Here is a 16,346-nt window from a genome sequence, read left to right as displayed (position 1 = left end):
GCTCCACATCGGAATCACTGTGGGATCCTGGGCACGTGATCCTGTCTTGCTGGAAGTTTTCCCATCTGTAAAACAAGGGGTTTGGAGTAATTCATCTCAGAGGTCCTTCCAGTACGCACACAGCGGTTGCGCTTTCCTGAAAGGCTGTATGCAAATGGAGTTCCGTAAACCAAATCGAAGTGGCTCTGCAGAGCGCGGCGTCTGCCGGCGCGCCCCTCCCCCGCCCGCGCTGCCGCGGGGACAGCCTGGACTTCCCCGCAGCGAGGCCGGCTGCGCGGCCGCCCCGTGGGTCGGAGTCCAGTGCCCCCTGGCGGCGCCGAGGCGGGCAGGCGGCTTCCGGACCGCGCGGAGGCCCGACGGCTGTGACTCAGGGGTGGCGCCGCTGCCAGGGCGGCGGGAGGCCTGACTGGGGTTCCGTCGTGGGCTGAGCCACGGCGCAATTAATTACCAGCTGCTGGGAATCCTTGTCGCCCGCTCGCGGTGACTCACCCGGCAGCCAGGCTCACTTGCCGAGCGCGGGGGCCTTGGTTTCCAAAATGAATCTGGGGAGAGTGCCTGCTCGGGGTGGGGCTCCCCGCTCCCTCGCCCCGCGCCCGCAGACCCAGCGAGGACCTGACGGCTCAGACGTAGCCCACAGCGCCGGCTCCCCTTCCCTGGTGGGCACCCGTGAGCCCTGGAAGTGGGGTGCAGAGCGTCCCAGCTGGGGGGCCTCGGTGAAGCACTGGGGTCCCAGACCCGCTGGGCCCGGGGTCCCTGAGGCCGGGGAGCCGGAGCACCGCTCCAGAGGGCGACCCACAGAGGGGCTGGTCTCCTGGACCCCGCGAGGTGCGCGAGGGTTAGGTCTGATTCCCCAGCCACCCCTTGGCCAGCTGCTAACCCGCCGCCAGGCGACCCTTTCCCATCTCCATCCCTTCCTTGGCTGGGGTCAGGAGAGGAAGGGGAGCCCCGGGGTCTCTGAGGCTTGGGTCTGTCCGTTTGGAGCTCCACTGCTCCCGGCGGGATTCAGGAAGCCGGTGGTCAATGGAAAGCCCCTCGATAGCCTCAACGGAGAGGGCGGGGAGGGGGAGGAGGCAAAGGAGGCTGAAATGGGAAGGAGATAAAGCCTGGAGAGGGCTCATCTGGAAGCAGGGAATAGGTGCGCCCCGGCCCGAGCCTCGTGTTCCTACCCCAGGTGGTCCGGAGGGGGCTTCTGCGTGGCTCAGGGCTGCATCCAGGACGCACCTTGCACCCAGCTGTGGGGAACCAACGAATGATTTTATATACATATATGTGTGTGTGTGTGTGTGTGTGTGTGTGTATGTATATATATATTGTTTTTTGTTTGTTTGTTTGTTTGTTTTTTCTTCAGTAAAGCAACAGAGAGGGTACTGGGTCGGGGGACTGCGATGTCTTTCCCCGCTGTCCTGACTCCAAAACTGGCCGCCCATGCTGTCCTTAGCTCTCTCCAAGGAAACGACTCAGGCCTGCAGGTGCTGGCCCAAGCGGGCTGTGCCGCTGGGAGGCCAGGGGGCCGAGGCAGCCCTCGGGACCCTACCACTCCACGAGGCCATGTCCCTGGCCAATGACACGCTCCCGCGCCGGGTGCCTAGGTGAGGGGTGGGGGTTGGGGGAGACCTCGTGCACCGCTGCCGCTGCGCTCCTGTGTGCCCATGGCCCCCTCCCCTTCTGCTCCCCACTCTCCGCCCGATTTGCCTGAAGCTGCCAGCTTGCCATCTCGGGCTGAATCCCATTTTCCTCCCCCAACCCCGAGTCCCTCAAACTCTCCACCCTCCAGGGCTGCTCGCGCTCTTGGGGAGATGGGCTAGAAGGACCCAAGCAGCCTCGTTTATCCTCCCATCCCCCGCCAAAACCCGCCGGCGGCTCCGCCCCCGCCCCCTCCCTGGCGGCTCAGGCCGCCCCTCCCGGGCTCCCTCCGCGTGCGCCCTGCGCCGCGCTGGGTCTGCAGCGGGAGCTGCCACAGCAGCCTCGCCAACTGGCTGGGGACCAGGCGGGAGGTGGCGCGCCCTGGAGGCTGCGGGAGGGAGGGAGGGAGGCCCGGCCTCGGCGTAGCCCGGCCCCCGCTCCCCGAGGCCCTCCCGCCGGAGCGGGGCTGCCAAGCGCACACACACACACACACGCACATACACACACGCGCACACACACATTCGGGCTCCCAACGGCGCGCACGCACGTAGCGCCCGGGGCAGACCAGCGCCGCGGCCGCCTCCCGGGACGCCCGGACGCCGGAGGGCCCCGACTCCCGCGCGGCTCATGCGCCCGCGTCCGCCCCGCTGCTCCGCGAGGCCCGCGGGACCCCTCCCGCCGCCGCCGCCGCGCCCGCCGCCCCCGGAGGAGCGGGCTGGCCGACCGCCACCGCGCCGTCCCCCGGCAGCCCCCGAAGCCGCTCCATCGCGGTCCCTGCTGTCCTGGGGCCGCGCCCCGCTCCCGTGCCTTGGGGGTTGAGCCGAGCAAACTTCGCGCACCGGCCGACGCCCGGCGAGGACCCCGCTGCGCACCCGCGCGCCCGGGTGGGCGCTGGGCGCGCGGACCTTTGGGGAGCCGGCTGCCCCGCTCGCTACACCTGCTCGGCCCCCTCCCCGCTTGCAGGGGACTCCAGAGACACCGCCACTTCGCAAACTTTTCCTCCCCACCACCGAGAGGGGGCGAGGAGGGGTAAAAGGGGAAGCAGGTCCCGCGGGGCGCGCGGACCTGCAGCCTCCTTGCTGGGCGCCGCCACCCGCGAGCTGGACCCACAGGGGTACCGGGCCCCGCGGCCGCCCTCCGGCCGCTTTCTGGCTCCGGTTCCTGTCCCTGCTTTTCCCGCGGGAGCGGGGGGCGGGGTGCGGAGGGCAGCAAGGCCCGCGCGGTACCCAGCGGGGCCGCCCTGCATGGCCCTGCGCAGTGGGGCGGGCTGCTTCGGCCGGGTCTGGCGCAGGGTGTCGGGGTTCCCGGACGCCTGGCCCCGGCGCTCGAGCAGCCTCCTGTGCCTGTCCGCCTTCTCGGCTGAGCCCGGGCCCGCGCCGCCCCTGCCCCGCCAGCCGCCTCGCGGTGGCGGTGGCTGTGGCGGCCCCAGCGGAGGGGGCCCCCCCCAGCCTCCCCGCCCCCCGCCTCCCCGCTGCTGCTGCTGCTGCTGCCGCCGCCGCTTACAACTTGGAGGCGGCGGCGGCGGCGGAGGAGGAGGCGGCGGCGGCCGCCGGGCGCTGCAGTGGGACGCGCGCGGCTGTGAGCCTGCGGGACATGCCCCCCGCGCCGGCTCCTTGCTGGCGGCCATGAAGAGGCAGAACGTGCGGACTCTGTCCCTCATCGTCTGCACCTTCACCTACCTGCTGGTGGGCGCCGCCGTGTTCGACGCCCTCGAGTCGGACCACGAGATGCGCGAGGAGGAGAAACTCAAAGCCGAGGAGATCCGGATCAAGGGGAAGTACAACATCAGCAGCGAGGACTACCGGCAGCTGGAGCTGGTGATCCTGCAGTCGGAGCCGCACCGCGCCGGCGTCCAGTGGAAATTCGCCGGCTCCTTCTACTTTGCCATCACGGTCATCACCACCATAGGTAAGGGCTGGGCGCGCCGCCGGGCTCCCGCGCCCCTGGAGGAGTCCGGGGAGGCGGCTGAGCGCGCAGCGCAGGGCTGGGTGCAGGGCGTCGAGGGTTAAACGCAGCCTCCCTTGGGGGCCTTCCCGCAGCGCCCCCTCCTCTCTAGGGAGCCCCCACCTCTGCGGCGCCTCCGAGCCTCACCCTTCGGGGACCCCACCCGGTGCTCTCCACCGCGCTGGTGTCTTGGCCGGGCGTGCGAGCCCCGAGCGAGTGTGCCTGAGCCGGGAGGGCGGAGGCGCCACTTTTGCAAAGAGAGTGGAGCGCTAAGAATAATCCCATAGCAGACACCCACCCACCCACCGCCCCGGCGCGGGCTGGGCTGCGCGGGGCTCTGAGCCTTACACTTACTACCTCTCTGGGAGTTGGAGAGGGCTGGCCTGGCACCCATGGCTCCTAGAGGGACTCAGGTGGCAGGGGAGTGCGCCTGAGGCATGGGAGGCACTGATCCTCCGTAACCCCTGGACTCCCCTACAGGCTTCTCTGAGCTCAGATTTCATCTTTCTTCCCTGGGTCCCTTTTTTCCCTGAGTTCCAGTTCTGGAGCTTGGACTTCCCAGGCCCCTGGGAGGAGAGAGTTTGCTCTCTGGTGCTTGTGGTGGGGGTGGCAGCCCCTCAATTGCTCTCAGTAGAGGTGGAGAGTGGGAGCAGGGCAGAACCTGCCCACTCCCTAGGCTGTGACAGTGGGAAAGGCCAGTCTAGATATTGCCCACAAATCAGGGAACTTGAGCCTCAGTCACGAGAGGGGGTCCAGCTGGTAAACTGTAGGGATGCCTGCCAGCCCCACTGCCAAGGGCGCTATTCACAGAGTAGGGTTTCTGGTGGGTCCCAAGGGCAGTGTCCCCTCTAAGGCTGGGGGCTGGGAGGACTCCCAGACGTTATACTTGGAGACCTGTGGGAGCTGGGGCAGGTCCCTTCATCTGGGTGGACGCTGTGGATACCCTGCATGGCAGGAGGCAGGGTGGTTTCTCTGTGGTTCACTTGCCCCAGTGAGGCAGGCTGCCTCTCTAGGGCCATCTCCTTGGACCTGCCAAGGCCAGTGTGTTAGTGGGGGTGGTCTGTTTCCTGTACCCCTCAGGGCTTGACACTCCTGTGCCCTGGGCAGGGACCTCTTCCTTCCCCCCTCCCTTCTTCCCAGCTCCTCCTGTCTCCCTTCTCTGGACCTCCTTCTCTAATTTCCCTCTTGATATTTTTCTTTGTCTGAAATCTCTGCATACTGAAAAAACAGGATTTCTCAGTGCCATATGCAACAGGAAGCGCCAGCACAGGACGGCTTGTCTTTCCTTCTTGGTTGAAAATACTTTTTAGAGAGTCATCTTGTTTTAAATGTTTAATTCATTGGTGCAGGTTTTTCTGTTTGTGAAGGAAATTGTCCTTCTGTTATCTACATAATCAGCTTGGCTCTTGCTTGCCCCACGCCCTTTGCCCAGCACCCCAAATACAGATGACTCCTTCCCTTCCCACACTGTGTTTCCAGCATCTGAGAGGGCCAGTCATTTCCATCATCTCTGGCTTTAAACTGTGGCAGTGGCACGCAGATGCACAGGGCAGTGATTCTGGGGGACAGGGGCCTGTGTGCTGGAGAGCTGGAGACTAAGAAATATGCCTCTGAAACTGGCCACCCCTGGGGAGAGGAGAAAGCCCCAAGCCCCTTAAACATGCCTCTCGGGTTGAAGATGGAAGACAGGTGAAATTGGCTAGCATGCTGGCTTCCAGTAGTAAAACAGGCACATAAAATGCTTGGCTGATCCCGAGAGTTGAGCTGCAACATTGTGAGGAGAGGATTGGTGTTAAAAGCAAACCCTGAAATGTGCCAGTTTTCCTTAAGAAATACATTGTTGAGACTGATGAAGTTTTTATTGAGGTCTGTTTCCGTGATTGATTCTGATTGGTAGCTCTGGGTGTATGCCTGTCACAGTTAAAACTCCAAAGAGACGCTGTCAAGGGAAGTGTAGCTAAATGGAGGCTGTCGGCTTCGCTCAGGGCTATGGGACTTGTATGAATAAGGGACCAGAGGCCATCTGAGGAATTTGCTGATTTTTCTTGCTTTCTTCTTTGGGCTTTCCACTGATTTTCTGGAAAGAAAGGTTGGGAAAAAATTGTGTGTGTGTTTGTGTGTGTGTGTGTGAATAAAACACAGCTCTAACACTAGCATAGCTGTCCTGTGTAGAAAGACATTCGACTTGGAACCCACAGACCTGGCTTGGAATCTGAATTCTGCTGTAGTGTAAAGACCATAGGAAGGTCATTCCCCAACTCCTGACCTCAGTTTCCCCACCTGTAGAAGGGATGTCTCATAAGAACTACCTGACGGGCTGACTTTTAAGGTCCAAGTGAGATTCCGTGGGCTGCAGCTGCCAGGCACAGTGTGGCTGGCGCTTAGTAGGAATGGATTCCACGCTCTTGGACGAAGCCTGATCGAGCCTCCGCTCTCTGCCCTACGAAGCTGTTTAGCAGAAGAGCTCAAATTTACGGGAAACAAAGCACCTTTCCAGTTAATTCTGTTATTTTCTTTTTTTAATATAAATGCAAATTAAGGTGCTCCTAGGCCTAGAACAAAACCCGGTCCCAAGCCTTGCCCTCCAAGGATTTGTCTCCTATTGGGCAGTGATATTAATGAGTCAGGTTAATCTTCATGGGCGTTCTGATTTTTAATCTAACCTTGAGCTATTTCTTGAGCGTGCTTTAACTTTTTGTCCAAGTCTCCAAGGCTGGGACGGGAGCCGCTGGTGCTGGGCAGCCACGAATGAAGGCTTCTTCTCAGATGCAGCTATTAGCTTGCTCTGTGAAATGGATTTTTAAAACGTATGTAATTACCACTTCGCGTTGAATCTGTGGCCGCGCCTTCCTAAAAGGCTTTGGAGGGATATTACCTTGAGTCCCGCCCCAGCTCTCCGGGGATCCCAGGGCATGGTGACCACTGTCATAACCAGGGAAGAACGGGAGTCCAGCTGGGCCCCACAAAGGGTAAACTCAGTTACATCATTTATCAGGCTCTGTTTCCATTCCTCCCCATTTGCATCCTTTGATGTCTGTGCCACTTGTAGCTATTTCCGCAGAGATTATGTTTAGTTCTAAACTTGTGAAGTGCTAGGCCTTTACATGGGAGACCCTTGTATGTATCCTGTAGTTTCCTTTTGATTAGGGGTTCAGTCTGAGCTGTCCCCCAACCCCCGACCCACCACCTGTTGGTGGAAGTGATGGAAGTCAGGAGTGCTGGGCCAGGGTCTGGACAGGGGTGGAGGAGTTTTATTTGGATTTGACCTGCTTGGGGCTAAGGCTCAGTTGTGGAAGGGACCCCGGCAACATACGTGTGAACTTCCTACAGTAGGCGCTTTAGCCTCTCCCCACGATCTAACAGAGTTGGAGTCTCCATGACACTTCTTTTTCCAATCTAACATCTGTGACCTGAGCTGTTATCACCTTCAGGATCATTAAAAAAGAAGAAACCATGCTTAGAAATCAGATCTCATCTGCAGAGTGTGGAGGACAATTTAAAATCGGGTTTGGGCAGGGAAGGAGAGGTGGGTTTTTCCTTTTCTTGCTACAGTTTGCAGGAAGGGGAGCCGTACATCAGGGGCCGTACTTCCCCAGAACCTCAGGCCCAGCTGAAGCTAGGAGTGGTTGCTGTGGGAATTGAGCTGACTGGCTGGGGGCAGGGTACGTTCTGAGAAACAGCTCTGGGGCTCCGGGAGGTGCCTTGCTCCCAGGCCTGTACCTGCTGGAAACAGAGTGCCTTGGGATAGCTCCCTTTTCTCATTCATAAATGGCACCTTGAACAGACTTTTTGTGAAACAGACAGCATTTTCCATTTTTTACCTGGCACTTTTGGTGTAGTGTTTGGTACACGGTTCACACTCTGTGCGAGCACCTGGCCCTGCCTGGCCTGTGCTGCTCCAAAGCTCTGAGGCTCTGGGGACAGTCTAGATGACAAGATAAGGCCTGGCCTTGAGCAAGGAGGAGGGAGCTGGAAACCAAAACAGTTGGTTGCAGTCCAGGGTGCAGTCCAGGGGCAGCTAACCCCAGTGGCTGCTGGAACCCGTTCCCTGCCACCCTGCTTAACACATGCAGGGGCTGTGCTCCTTGGTTGGCTCTTTGAACCCATCTTACAGGTGTTTGCCCTCCAAGAAGTCTTCCCAGCCTTTGCTCTCACTGCCTCCCTCAGTCCCAGCCTTTTTCTTTAATAAACACTATGTTTTCCGCTCCAGGCCCTAAGTGTGTATGGTTTCCCCTGCACCTGCAGGGCCAGGACAATGCCTGGGCCAGAGTGGGCTTCTTGGAAGGGCTGCAGAATACAAGCAGCCCCAAGCAGACCCCACAGGCTGGTACCAGAGGAGCACGGAGCCTCCACACGCATGCACTCACCTCCCTCACTTTATAGATGAGGAAACTGAGGCAGATAAGGCCACACGCACTAAGGCAGAAGGTCTTGAACTCTGTGATGCAGTTGGGATCTCCTTACTGAAGGCTCCAACCGTGGTGTTTTCCCTGGGGCCAGGGCTGGGCTCGTGGAGTAGTCCATCATGTTTTTCCTTTTCCCTTGTTAGCTCTACCCTTTGGTAAAACTGCACAGCAGACCCAGATGAAGGGCTGCCAGTGCTCCATGGGGTGGACCCAGAGGAGTGGGGCCTCCTTGGTAATGTCCAGCAGGGTAGCTGGCCACGCTGGTGAGCCAGGAGATGGCTGTGGGCAGCTCCTCTTCCCCAGACCCTTCTCAGACCTGGGCTCACTTAGCCCTAGGCCCTGTAGGAAGCACTGCCTCTTTATAGATGTCATGGATGAGGCAAAGAAATGGGGCAGAAGTGGGGTTTCTTCTGATTCTGGGGTACATCAAAGAGACACCTCGGTATGCAGAGACAACCAGCATGGTGCTCTGAGGAGGGGTGGGAATCATGTGAGATCCAGGAGTTGGAGATACCCATTGCCTTCACCTACTCTTTCCTGGGTCACTTTCATTAGTGGAGTGTAAGGAGGTCAGAGTAGTAGGTGAAACAGGCCTCAGTATACGCCTCTTCCTCCACGCAGCGGTTATTCACACCTCCATCTCTCCATTCACAATGTACTCACTTAGTCCTCCATGCACCTGCTTATTCACATATCCATCCACCCACCCACCCAGCTATCTACCGTACATCTGCCACCCATCAATCCACCCATCTACACATCCATCCATCTATCCCCATCCATCCTCCCATCCACCCACTTCATCCATCCATCCATCCATCCATCCATTCACCTGTCCACTCACCCATCCACCATTCATCTACCCACCATCCATCTATCTATCCACCATTCATCTACCCATCCATCCATCTACCATTCACCCATCTACCCACCTACCCACTCACCCATCCATATACCCATCTACCCACTCATCCACCCATCCACCATCCATCTGTCCACCCACCCATCTATCCATCCATTCATTTACCATTCATCCACTATTTATCCATCCACCTACCCATCCATCCACCATCCATCTGTTCCCCTACCCGTCCACACATCCATCAATCCATTCATTCACCATGCATCCCTCCACCCATCTATCTATCCACCATCCATCTCTCCACCCATTCATCCTCCTACCCACCTACCCATCCATCCATCTATCCACCAACCACCCACTCCTTCATCCATCCACCCATTCACCTACTTATCTATCCATCCATCCATCCATCCATCCATCCATTCATCCACCCACCCACTCCTTCATCCATTCACCCATTCACCTACTCATCTATCCATCCACTCATCCACCCACCAATCCACTTACCCATTTATATCCATTTACTCACTCACCCATCCATCCATCCATCCATCCATCCACTCATCTATTCACCCATCCATCCATTCATCCACCCACCCACTCCTTCATCCATCCACCCATTCACCTACTCATCCATCCATCCACTCATCCACGCACCAACCCACTTACCCATTTATATCCATTTACCCACTCATCCATCCATCCATCCATCCATCCACTCATCTATTCACCCACCCATCCACCCACTCACTCAGCCATCCATCCATCCATCTATTTATCCACCCATTCATCCTTCTGTGTATTCCCTCTCTTCTTCCCTCCCTCCTTCCCTCTCTCCTTTGTGTGCTCAGTGGGTCCTCAACTCACTTGCTTATTGGATGGATTTCTGCCCCTGTCTTTCCGTGTGCTGGGTGGGAGCCCTGTGCTGGTGGGAGGCACACAGTGGTGAGCAGGCACAGTACCCTGACTAGAGCCTCAGTGTTAATGCCTCAGTGGCTTCCATGAAGGATCTCCAAGATGTTCTAGCCCCATCTCCTTCCTGTAAATGGTGAGCCAATCCCAATTACTTGTGATTTTAAAGCATTTTTATTTAAGTATAACGTTCTTATAGAAAAGTGCACATTTCACAAATGTATTGCTCAGTGAATTCTCATAAGGAAATCTTGTCCATGTAACCAGCACTCTGAACAAGAGACAAAACATTATTAGCACCCCAGAACCCCCCACACTAGTCATCTTGAATGCCTCCAGTGGTAAAGAGCTCATTATGTAACACATAATGAAGTGGTGGTGGATGTGTTTAGATGAATGTTGAGATGATCTCTTCTGGGGTTGTGATCTGGTGAGGAGCAGTGTGTGCATGTGGGTTGGGGTGGCTTCTCTTCAAGGGGCTGCTTGTCTCTATAGTGGTCACCCGAGGAGGAACCAGCGGATGTACATTTAGAAACTGGAACATGGGGGGCTTAAACCTGGAAAATGAGAGGGATTTTAGCCCACAGATGCGAAGCTGAGCCTGGAGTGGGGACGGCATGCTACAGTGGCCCAGGGAGCTGGTCCCAGAGGGTTGGCCACTCTGACTCAGACTGCAGCAAGCAGCTCCGGGCTGTGTGTACACCAGCCACCCAGAGGATGAGGGAAACATGGAGAAAGAGATACAATGCTTGTTCTCAGCAGAGCCCCAGGAACTAGGAGGCAACCAGCCCAAGTAGGCTGGGCTGATAAAGGAAAGGCAGTGGGCATTCTTGAGAGAGCCCCACAGGCAGAGGAATTCTGGGACCCGAGAATTGGAGGAGGGTCCTTCCCACCTCCAGGTGGAGCACCCTGCCATGGCCAGCCTGAAGGAGCCTGGAGTCTGGGGTCCCTTTCCTCAAGGGATTTTGTCTTGAGGGTCTCTTTTTCTTCCCATCTCCACCTGGGAACCTCCACCTGTAGAAAGCTCTCCCTTTTTAGGTCAGGGCACTCACTGTGTAGCTTATGATCCTCCGAAGGGAGGGCTGAGTGGAGCTTGGCCTCCCTCCTGTTCTGTCACAGCCTGTAGGGATTTGGGGATAGCCCTGGGCTCCCGGGTTTCTTCCAATAATGCCATTTGTAGCCAGTTCCTCTCCTCTGAGCAATTTTAGCCTGTGTGTGCTTTCCCAGTCCAGTCTGAGCATTCAGGGAGCGCTGACCATCATCTCCTCTGGTCTACACAATATACTTCTGTTAATGTCCTCAGTTGGTATACTAGCTTTTCTGGGTAGCCCCTTCCTGCATTAACTTGTTTTGAGCACATGTACTTCCATTTTGTGCTACTAAGCAAAAGTGTCCCTGTCTTGCATTGGTATGGTCCTGAATACAAACCCTGCCATTGACACCTCAGCACAAAGCAGAATTATGTGCTAGGGACCAAGAAAGGAAGAGATGGTTGGTGGAAAAATTCATGGCAGGGAAGATGAGAAAATTCAGGCGCATCTGTGAGTGTGTTGTCCTGGCTTGTCGGGACACCGTGGGCGGATGTCAACCTCGGGGCCTGAAAGTCCCTCCAGCTCACAGTTTGCTGGCCTCAGCCCAACCATGCCCTTGCATGGGGTCTTGGAGTCAACTAGCCCTGAGTGGTGGAAGAGCCTGGCCGGGGAGTGGCTGCTCAAAGGTGGTACTAGGTGAGTGGGGTGGACCTGCCCTGAGTCGTCCTCATCCTTATCACAACTTGAGCCCTGGGAGGGACCAGTAGGTGGCAACGGGGTGGAGGGAGGGGGCCGGAGTAGAGGAGGGTGGGCTGGAGCTTGGGGTGGCAGGTGGTGGGTGGAATGTTGGTGTCAGGGATGCTGGGCCAGGCATCTGGAGACTGGGGGACAGGTCCCTACCCTACCCCTGGTCAGCCATCCAGTGAATGGGCCATGATGCCACCTGTTGCCTGGGCAGGATTTCAGGGACTCCTCTGTGGCCTCTCTTATGAAGGCACACAGCTGGGAAGCAGGCAGGCCTGGGGTGCCAGTGCCTTGCAGGGTGGCTCACATCTGGCTTGTGCCCCATCCCAGAGGCCCAATCTAAGGCACACTCCTTAAGCCTGGGCTCCCTCATCTATGAAATGGGGACTGAGAGCTCCGAATTTGTGTCCTTGTAAGGATGGGAGGAAATGTATCTGAAAGGTTTCCTCGCCTCCTCCACCCAGGAGCTGACAAGTGGCAGCTTTGTTGTGACGGTGGTCATTTGGGCACACTCATTAGGGGACAGTCACCCGGGTCTGGTTGTGCTCTGTCCACTCTCGGCAAATTCACTTTCAGCTTCCCCTCACCACTTCCCCACCACCCCCTTTCTGCTGCCGCCAAACCCCGATCCTAATCTCATGGCCCCAGTCCTGGCAAGGGGCCACCTGAGGCCCCCTCTGACTGAGAAATGCTCCTCAGAGATGGAATCCTAGCAAGGGGCTACCTGAGGCCCCCTCTGACTGAGAAATGCTCCTCAGAGACGGAATCCTAGCAAGGGGCTACCTGAGGCCCCCTCTGACTGAGAAATGCTCCTCAGAGATGGAAATGCTGCTACCATCCAGTGGATGGGGGCTGGGATGGTGTCAAGCCGGGGGCTTTGGGAGCCACAGGCTGCATTCAAGGTGTCTCTGTGTTGGATTGGTATGGACTGGAATACAAGCCCTGGCTCGTTCAAGGAGTAAGATTTCCCCAACTCAGTTCTGTTGGGATACTATGGCTTCCTGGGACATCACCTTCCACTCCACCACTGCAATGACCTTTAAAAGCCCATGGCTGCCACCTTCCCCCTGCCCCAGACCCCAGCAGCTCCCCGTCCCCTGCAGAGTCAGACCCAGGTCTTTAGCTCGCAGCCCTTTTCATCCTCCAGCCCCGCCCAGGCCCTGTGACCACAACTTCTGCCCTGAGTCCGGCTCCGCCTTCCTCTTTCCCCCAATTGTCCTTTATCCTCTTGAGCAAAGGATTTGTTTCTTTGTTCCCCAGCCCACTGTGCCTCAGTCTCCTGAGTAGACATCCGGATTCCCCAGGGGCTGCTGGTCTCAGGCTCCCCTGCACCTGGCCAGGCCCACAGCAGGTGCTCAGGGAAGGCTGGCTGGACGCTGCCTTGTACTCCTGGCTCCCCGAGAGCAGGAGCAGCTGAGAGCTGAGCAGTTTAGGGTGACATCTTTCTGCTTGGTTGTGCCTCGGGACCACTGGGCAGGTGCAGGACAGGCTGCAGCCTTTTGAACTAAAGCTGTTGCTTTTAATGGAAGACGACAGGTTAGGGATCCATCCTGCTGAGTGGGGGAGCTTCTCACTCCTGAGGCTTAGATGTGTGATCTTGGTCCCCAAGGCCACCTGCTGGTGCCAGGCCTCTGTGAGTCTGCGGGGCATCTGGCAGGAAGAGATGCCTACTTGTGAAATGGACATTGGCTGTCACTGGCCCTGTCAGACATGTGAGGTGCAGCCCACTCAGGAAGGTGAGAGGCCTTTACCCGTGGCTGACGGGCACACAGTCCACCTGTGGTGTTTGTCAGAGGTGTGGAAGGCAGGCATACATCTGGGATGAGCTTGTCAGGTGGGTCTGGGGTGAAAACTCAGGTGAGGTTGGGGTAAATCTCTCAGGTGGGCCTGGGGTGAGCCTCTCAGGTGAGCAGGGTGAGCTGCTCAGGTGGGGCTGGGGTGGTCTGCTCAGGTGGGCAGGGTGAGCTGCTCAGGTGGGGCTGGGGTGGTCTGCTCAGGTGGGCAGGGTGAGCTGCTCAGATGGGGCTGGGGTGGTCTGCTCAGGTGGGCAGGGTGATCTGTGTGATATTGAGAACTGTGGGGGGAACACTTGGTTTCCACATTTGAAGCAGAAGCTCTAGGCAGCATTTTGTATCAGGGCAGCTTGGGTGCATCGCCCCACGTGGTCTGGAAACAGGCAGTGCCAGGCCACTCATGGGTGCCAGGGTGTGGGCATTCAGTCAGACGTGGGTGGGAACTGATTGCTGCTGATGCCGGGTGGGCCTAGGCTGAGCTTACTTGGGCCGCAGGGAAGGGCCCAGCACAGGGATGCCTTGGGGCCTGGGAGAAGGTTCCCCAGTGAGTCTGGCCTTGATGAGAGGCTCTCCCTGTGCAGTTTCCTGGAGATAACTTCTTTGACAGCACCCAAGTGCTGAGGAGCTCTTGCAGTTGGGGAAATTGGTCTGGTGTCTATTTGGGACAATGTTCAGGCCATAGGTATCCAAACACTAGGGAGGGGGAAGCCAGTGTGTGTTGATTCCCCAAATAACTTTCATACTATGGGAAAGGGAAGGTTGGCAAGCCACGGCAGAGTATTTCATGAAAAGGAGGAAATTCCCCATGACTCTCCTGCGACTCCCGTGATCACATCCAAGAATGGCTTCAGCATTCCATGTTCACCTTCTTGTCATTTCCCAAATGTGCTTGCTGACTTTATCATTTCATTAGAGTGGACCATGTAGAGATCCTGTTCAGGTACCTCTAGCAGAAAACCCAGGTAACAAGGACTTGAGCAAACAGCTGTTTTCTTTCTTGGTTGCAAAGTGTGGGGCAAGCAGACGGGCTGACAGGTGGCTCCACAATGCCTTGAGAGAGCAGGTTCTTTCCAGCTTTCTTCTCAGTCATCTTAGCTTGGCTTTTGTCCTCTGGCTGGTGTCTCATGGTTCCATGGTGGCTGCTCCACCTCCAGCATCCTCTCCAGCATCCCTCCTGGCAGGAAGAAGAGGAAGAACACAAGTCAAAGGCATGCGCCAGCTGAGCCTGCTTCTTTCTAAAGAAGCTTCCTGGACGACCCACCCAACGGCTTCTACTTATATCTCATCAGCCAGGACTATGTCTTATGACCAACTCTAGCTGCAAGAGAACCTGGAAAATGGGGCATTCTGCTTCTCAAAGCAAGCTGGGGTGCAGCTGGTGAGGAGGGGATGGAGACAGGTGTTGGGAGGTACCCAAGGGGTCTGTGGTGATATGCACAGCATTTCAGAGCCCCTTTTCTCTGTAAGTTTACATCACACATTACCTTGAGTTTCCACAGAGTGAAGGGAAATGATTTTAATGGCTATATATCCACTGAATGAATGGACACTTAACTATTGAACCATGCCTCTATTTGTAATGATTTAATGTATTTTTTCTTTTTTTAGGCTAACTATTGATAATGCTTTGTTGGACATCTCTGTGTGTGTGGATTCCATGAGGTCCTCCTTTAAGGGTTTGCTGGCTGTAGTGGGATCAGCACATCAGAGGGCACAGCACTCAGTTGTGTTACTATGTTGTTCCCATCAACAGCTGTACAAGCAGGGGTGGGTCTTCTAGCTTCACTGCAACTTCAGCAGCCCTCGGCAATGTCAAAAAAGTTTTTGATGTTCTTACTATTTCAGAATGTTTTCCTAGCAGCGGTCTTCAGGTGGCCTTGGAAAGGCAGCTGGGACAAGCTCATGTGGAGTTGGAAAGCTGGTATCCACAGTGAAATCCTTGCTCACCCCAGACACAGCCAGTCCAGGGGGATCTGCAGTGCACTTGTGGACACATGAAATGAGGAGGGGGAGGAGAAGGGAGCCTGTAGACCCAGTTCAGCTCCAGGGATGGGAACAGTTTGCCTTGTCAGTCTGGCCCAGCTGACTGGCTCTGGTCACTGGAACATTGTACCAAGAAGCAGTCTCAGTGGGGAAGGGTGCCATCTGTGATTGATTAGTCATGTCTGACATGGGTATGGGTCAGGCAGTGGTAGCGGGTTTGCCACATATGCCCACCCTGGGCTGGTGGAAGAATTTCAGAGGTGGATGCCTTTTCATCACTATGCCAGGAATGATGTCACTATGGATAATTGCTTGACCTGGGTGTGATCTAGTTTACAAGACAGGTTCCCATCCACAACTATCTTTCATCCATTAACAAGACTATGAAATAGGGTCAGTGGTTACCTGGTTACACTGATGAGACTCTGAGAGATCTGGTGACTTGCCCAAGGTCATGAAGTGGAGCTTAGGACTTGAACCCAAATCTGTCCTGAAGCTTGATGTGGTCTCCATTACACCCACAGACTGTCCAGGGTGTGGTCCCAGACACTGTCCCTCTGCCTGGAATTAAGAGCTGGGATACAGGAAGGATCAGCCTCAGTGATTATCACCTGACAGTCAAGATAACTCAGGAGTTATCTGGTCCCACCCTCTCAGGATGGCAGCATCACTGAACCTTCCAGTGATAGGGAGTTCACTGCCTCACTCATAGGGAAAGGCAGATGTGGCAACAGTTTTAAAATAAAAGGTCAAAATGACTCTCACTGGTTTGTCTTAGTTCTCCTGACCAGAGCTCCCCAGGATAAGTGTGACCTCAATTCTCTTACCACAACCAAAGAGTTATTGTTTATGGCACGCCCATGGGATTCTGTTTTTTTTTACAGCCACTGTCTCAATTAATTCCATCCTCTCAACAACCCAATAAGATAGATATTTTCATGTATCCCCATTTTACAGATGAGGACCTAGAAGATCAGAAAGACTAAGCAACTTGCCTAGGGTCATGTAGCTAATAAGTGGCAGAAAGGAGTTATGCCTAGGAAGTCTG

The 16,346-nt window shown here is 56.3% G+C and overlaps 1 protein-coding gene across 4 annotated transcripts in view; it reads left to right on the top strand.

The window, feature by feature from the left end:
* Positions 1-2,085: 2,085 nt before the first annotated feature.
* The window catches only part of KCNK9 (potassium two pore domain channel subfamily K member 9), a 105,399-nt gene continuing 91,138 nt past the window's right edge, over positions 2,086-16,346 (top strand). For 2 of the 4 annotated variants that reach the window (XR_004435287.1, XM_033202851.1), the window contains exon 1: positions 2,201-3,531. Coding sequence is in view for 1 of the 4 variants with exons in the window: in XM_033202851.1 (XP_033058742.1) it covers positions 2,868-3,531 (664 nt within the window). In the remaining 3 variants the exon portion in view is untranslated. Of the gene's footprint in view, positions 3,532-16,346 lie in introns of all 4 variants that reach the window. The other 2 variants (XR_004435289.1, XR_004435288.1) reach the window with 2 other exon arrangements.

The sequence above is a fragment of the Trachypithecus francoisi genome, unplaced genomic scaffold (assembly GCF_009764315.1).
Source record: "Trachypithecus francoisi isolate TF-2019V2 unplaced genomic scaffold, Tfra_2.0 Lachesis_group7, whole genome shotgun sequence".
NCBI classification, from domain to species: Eukaryota; Metazoa; Chordata; class Mammalia; order Primates; family Cercopithecidae; genus Trachypithecus; species Trachypithecus francoisi.
The sequence above is the reverse complement of the archived record's forward strand: the minus strand, read 5'-3'. Positions and strand labels throughout refer to the sequence as shown.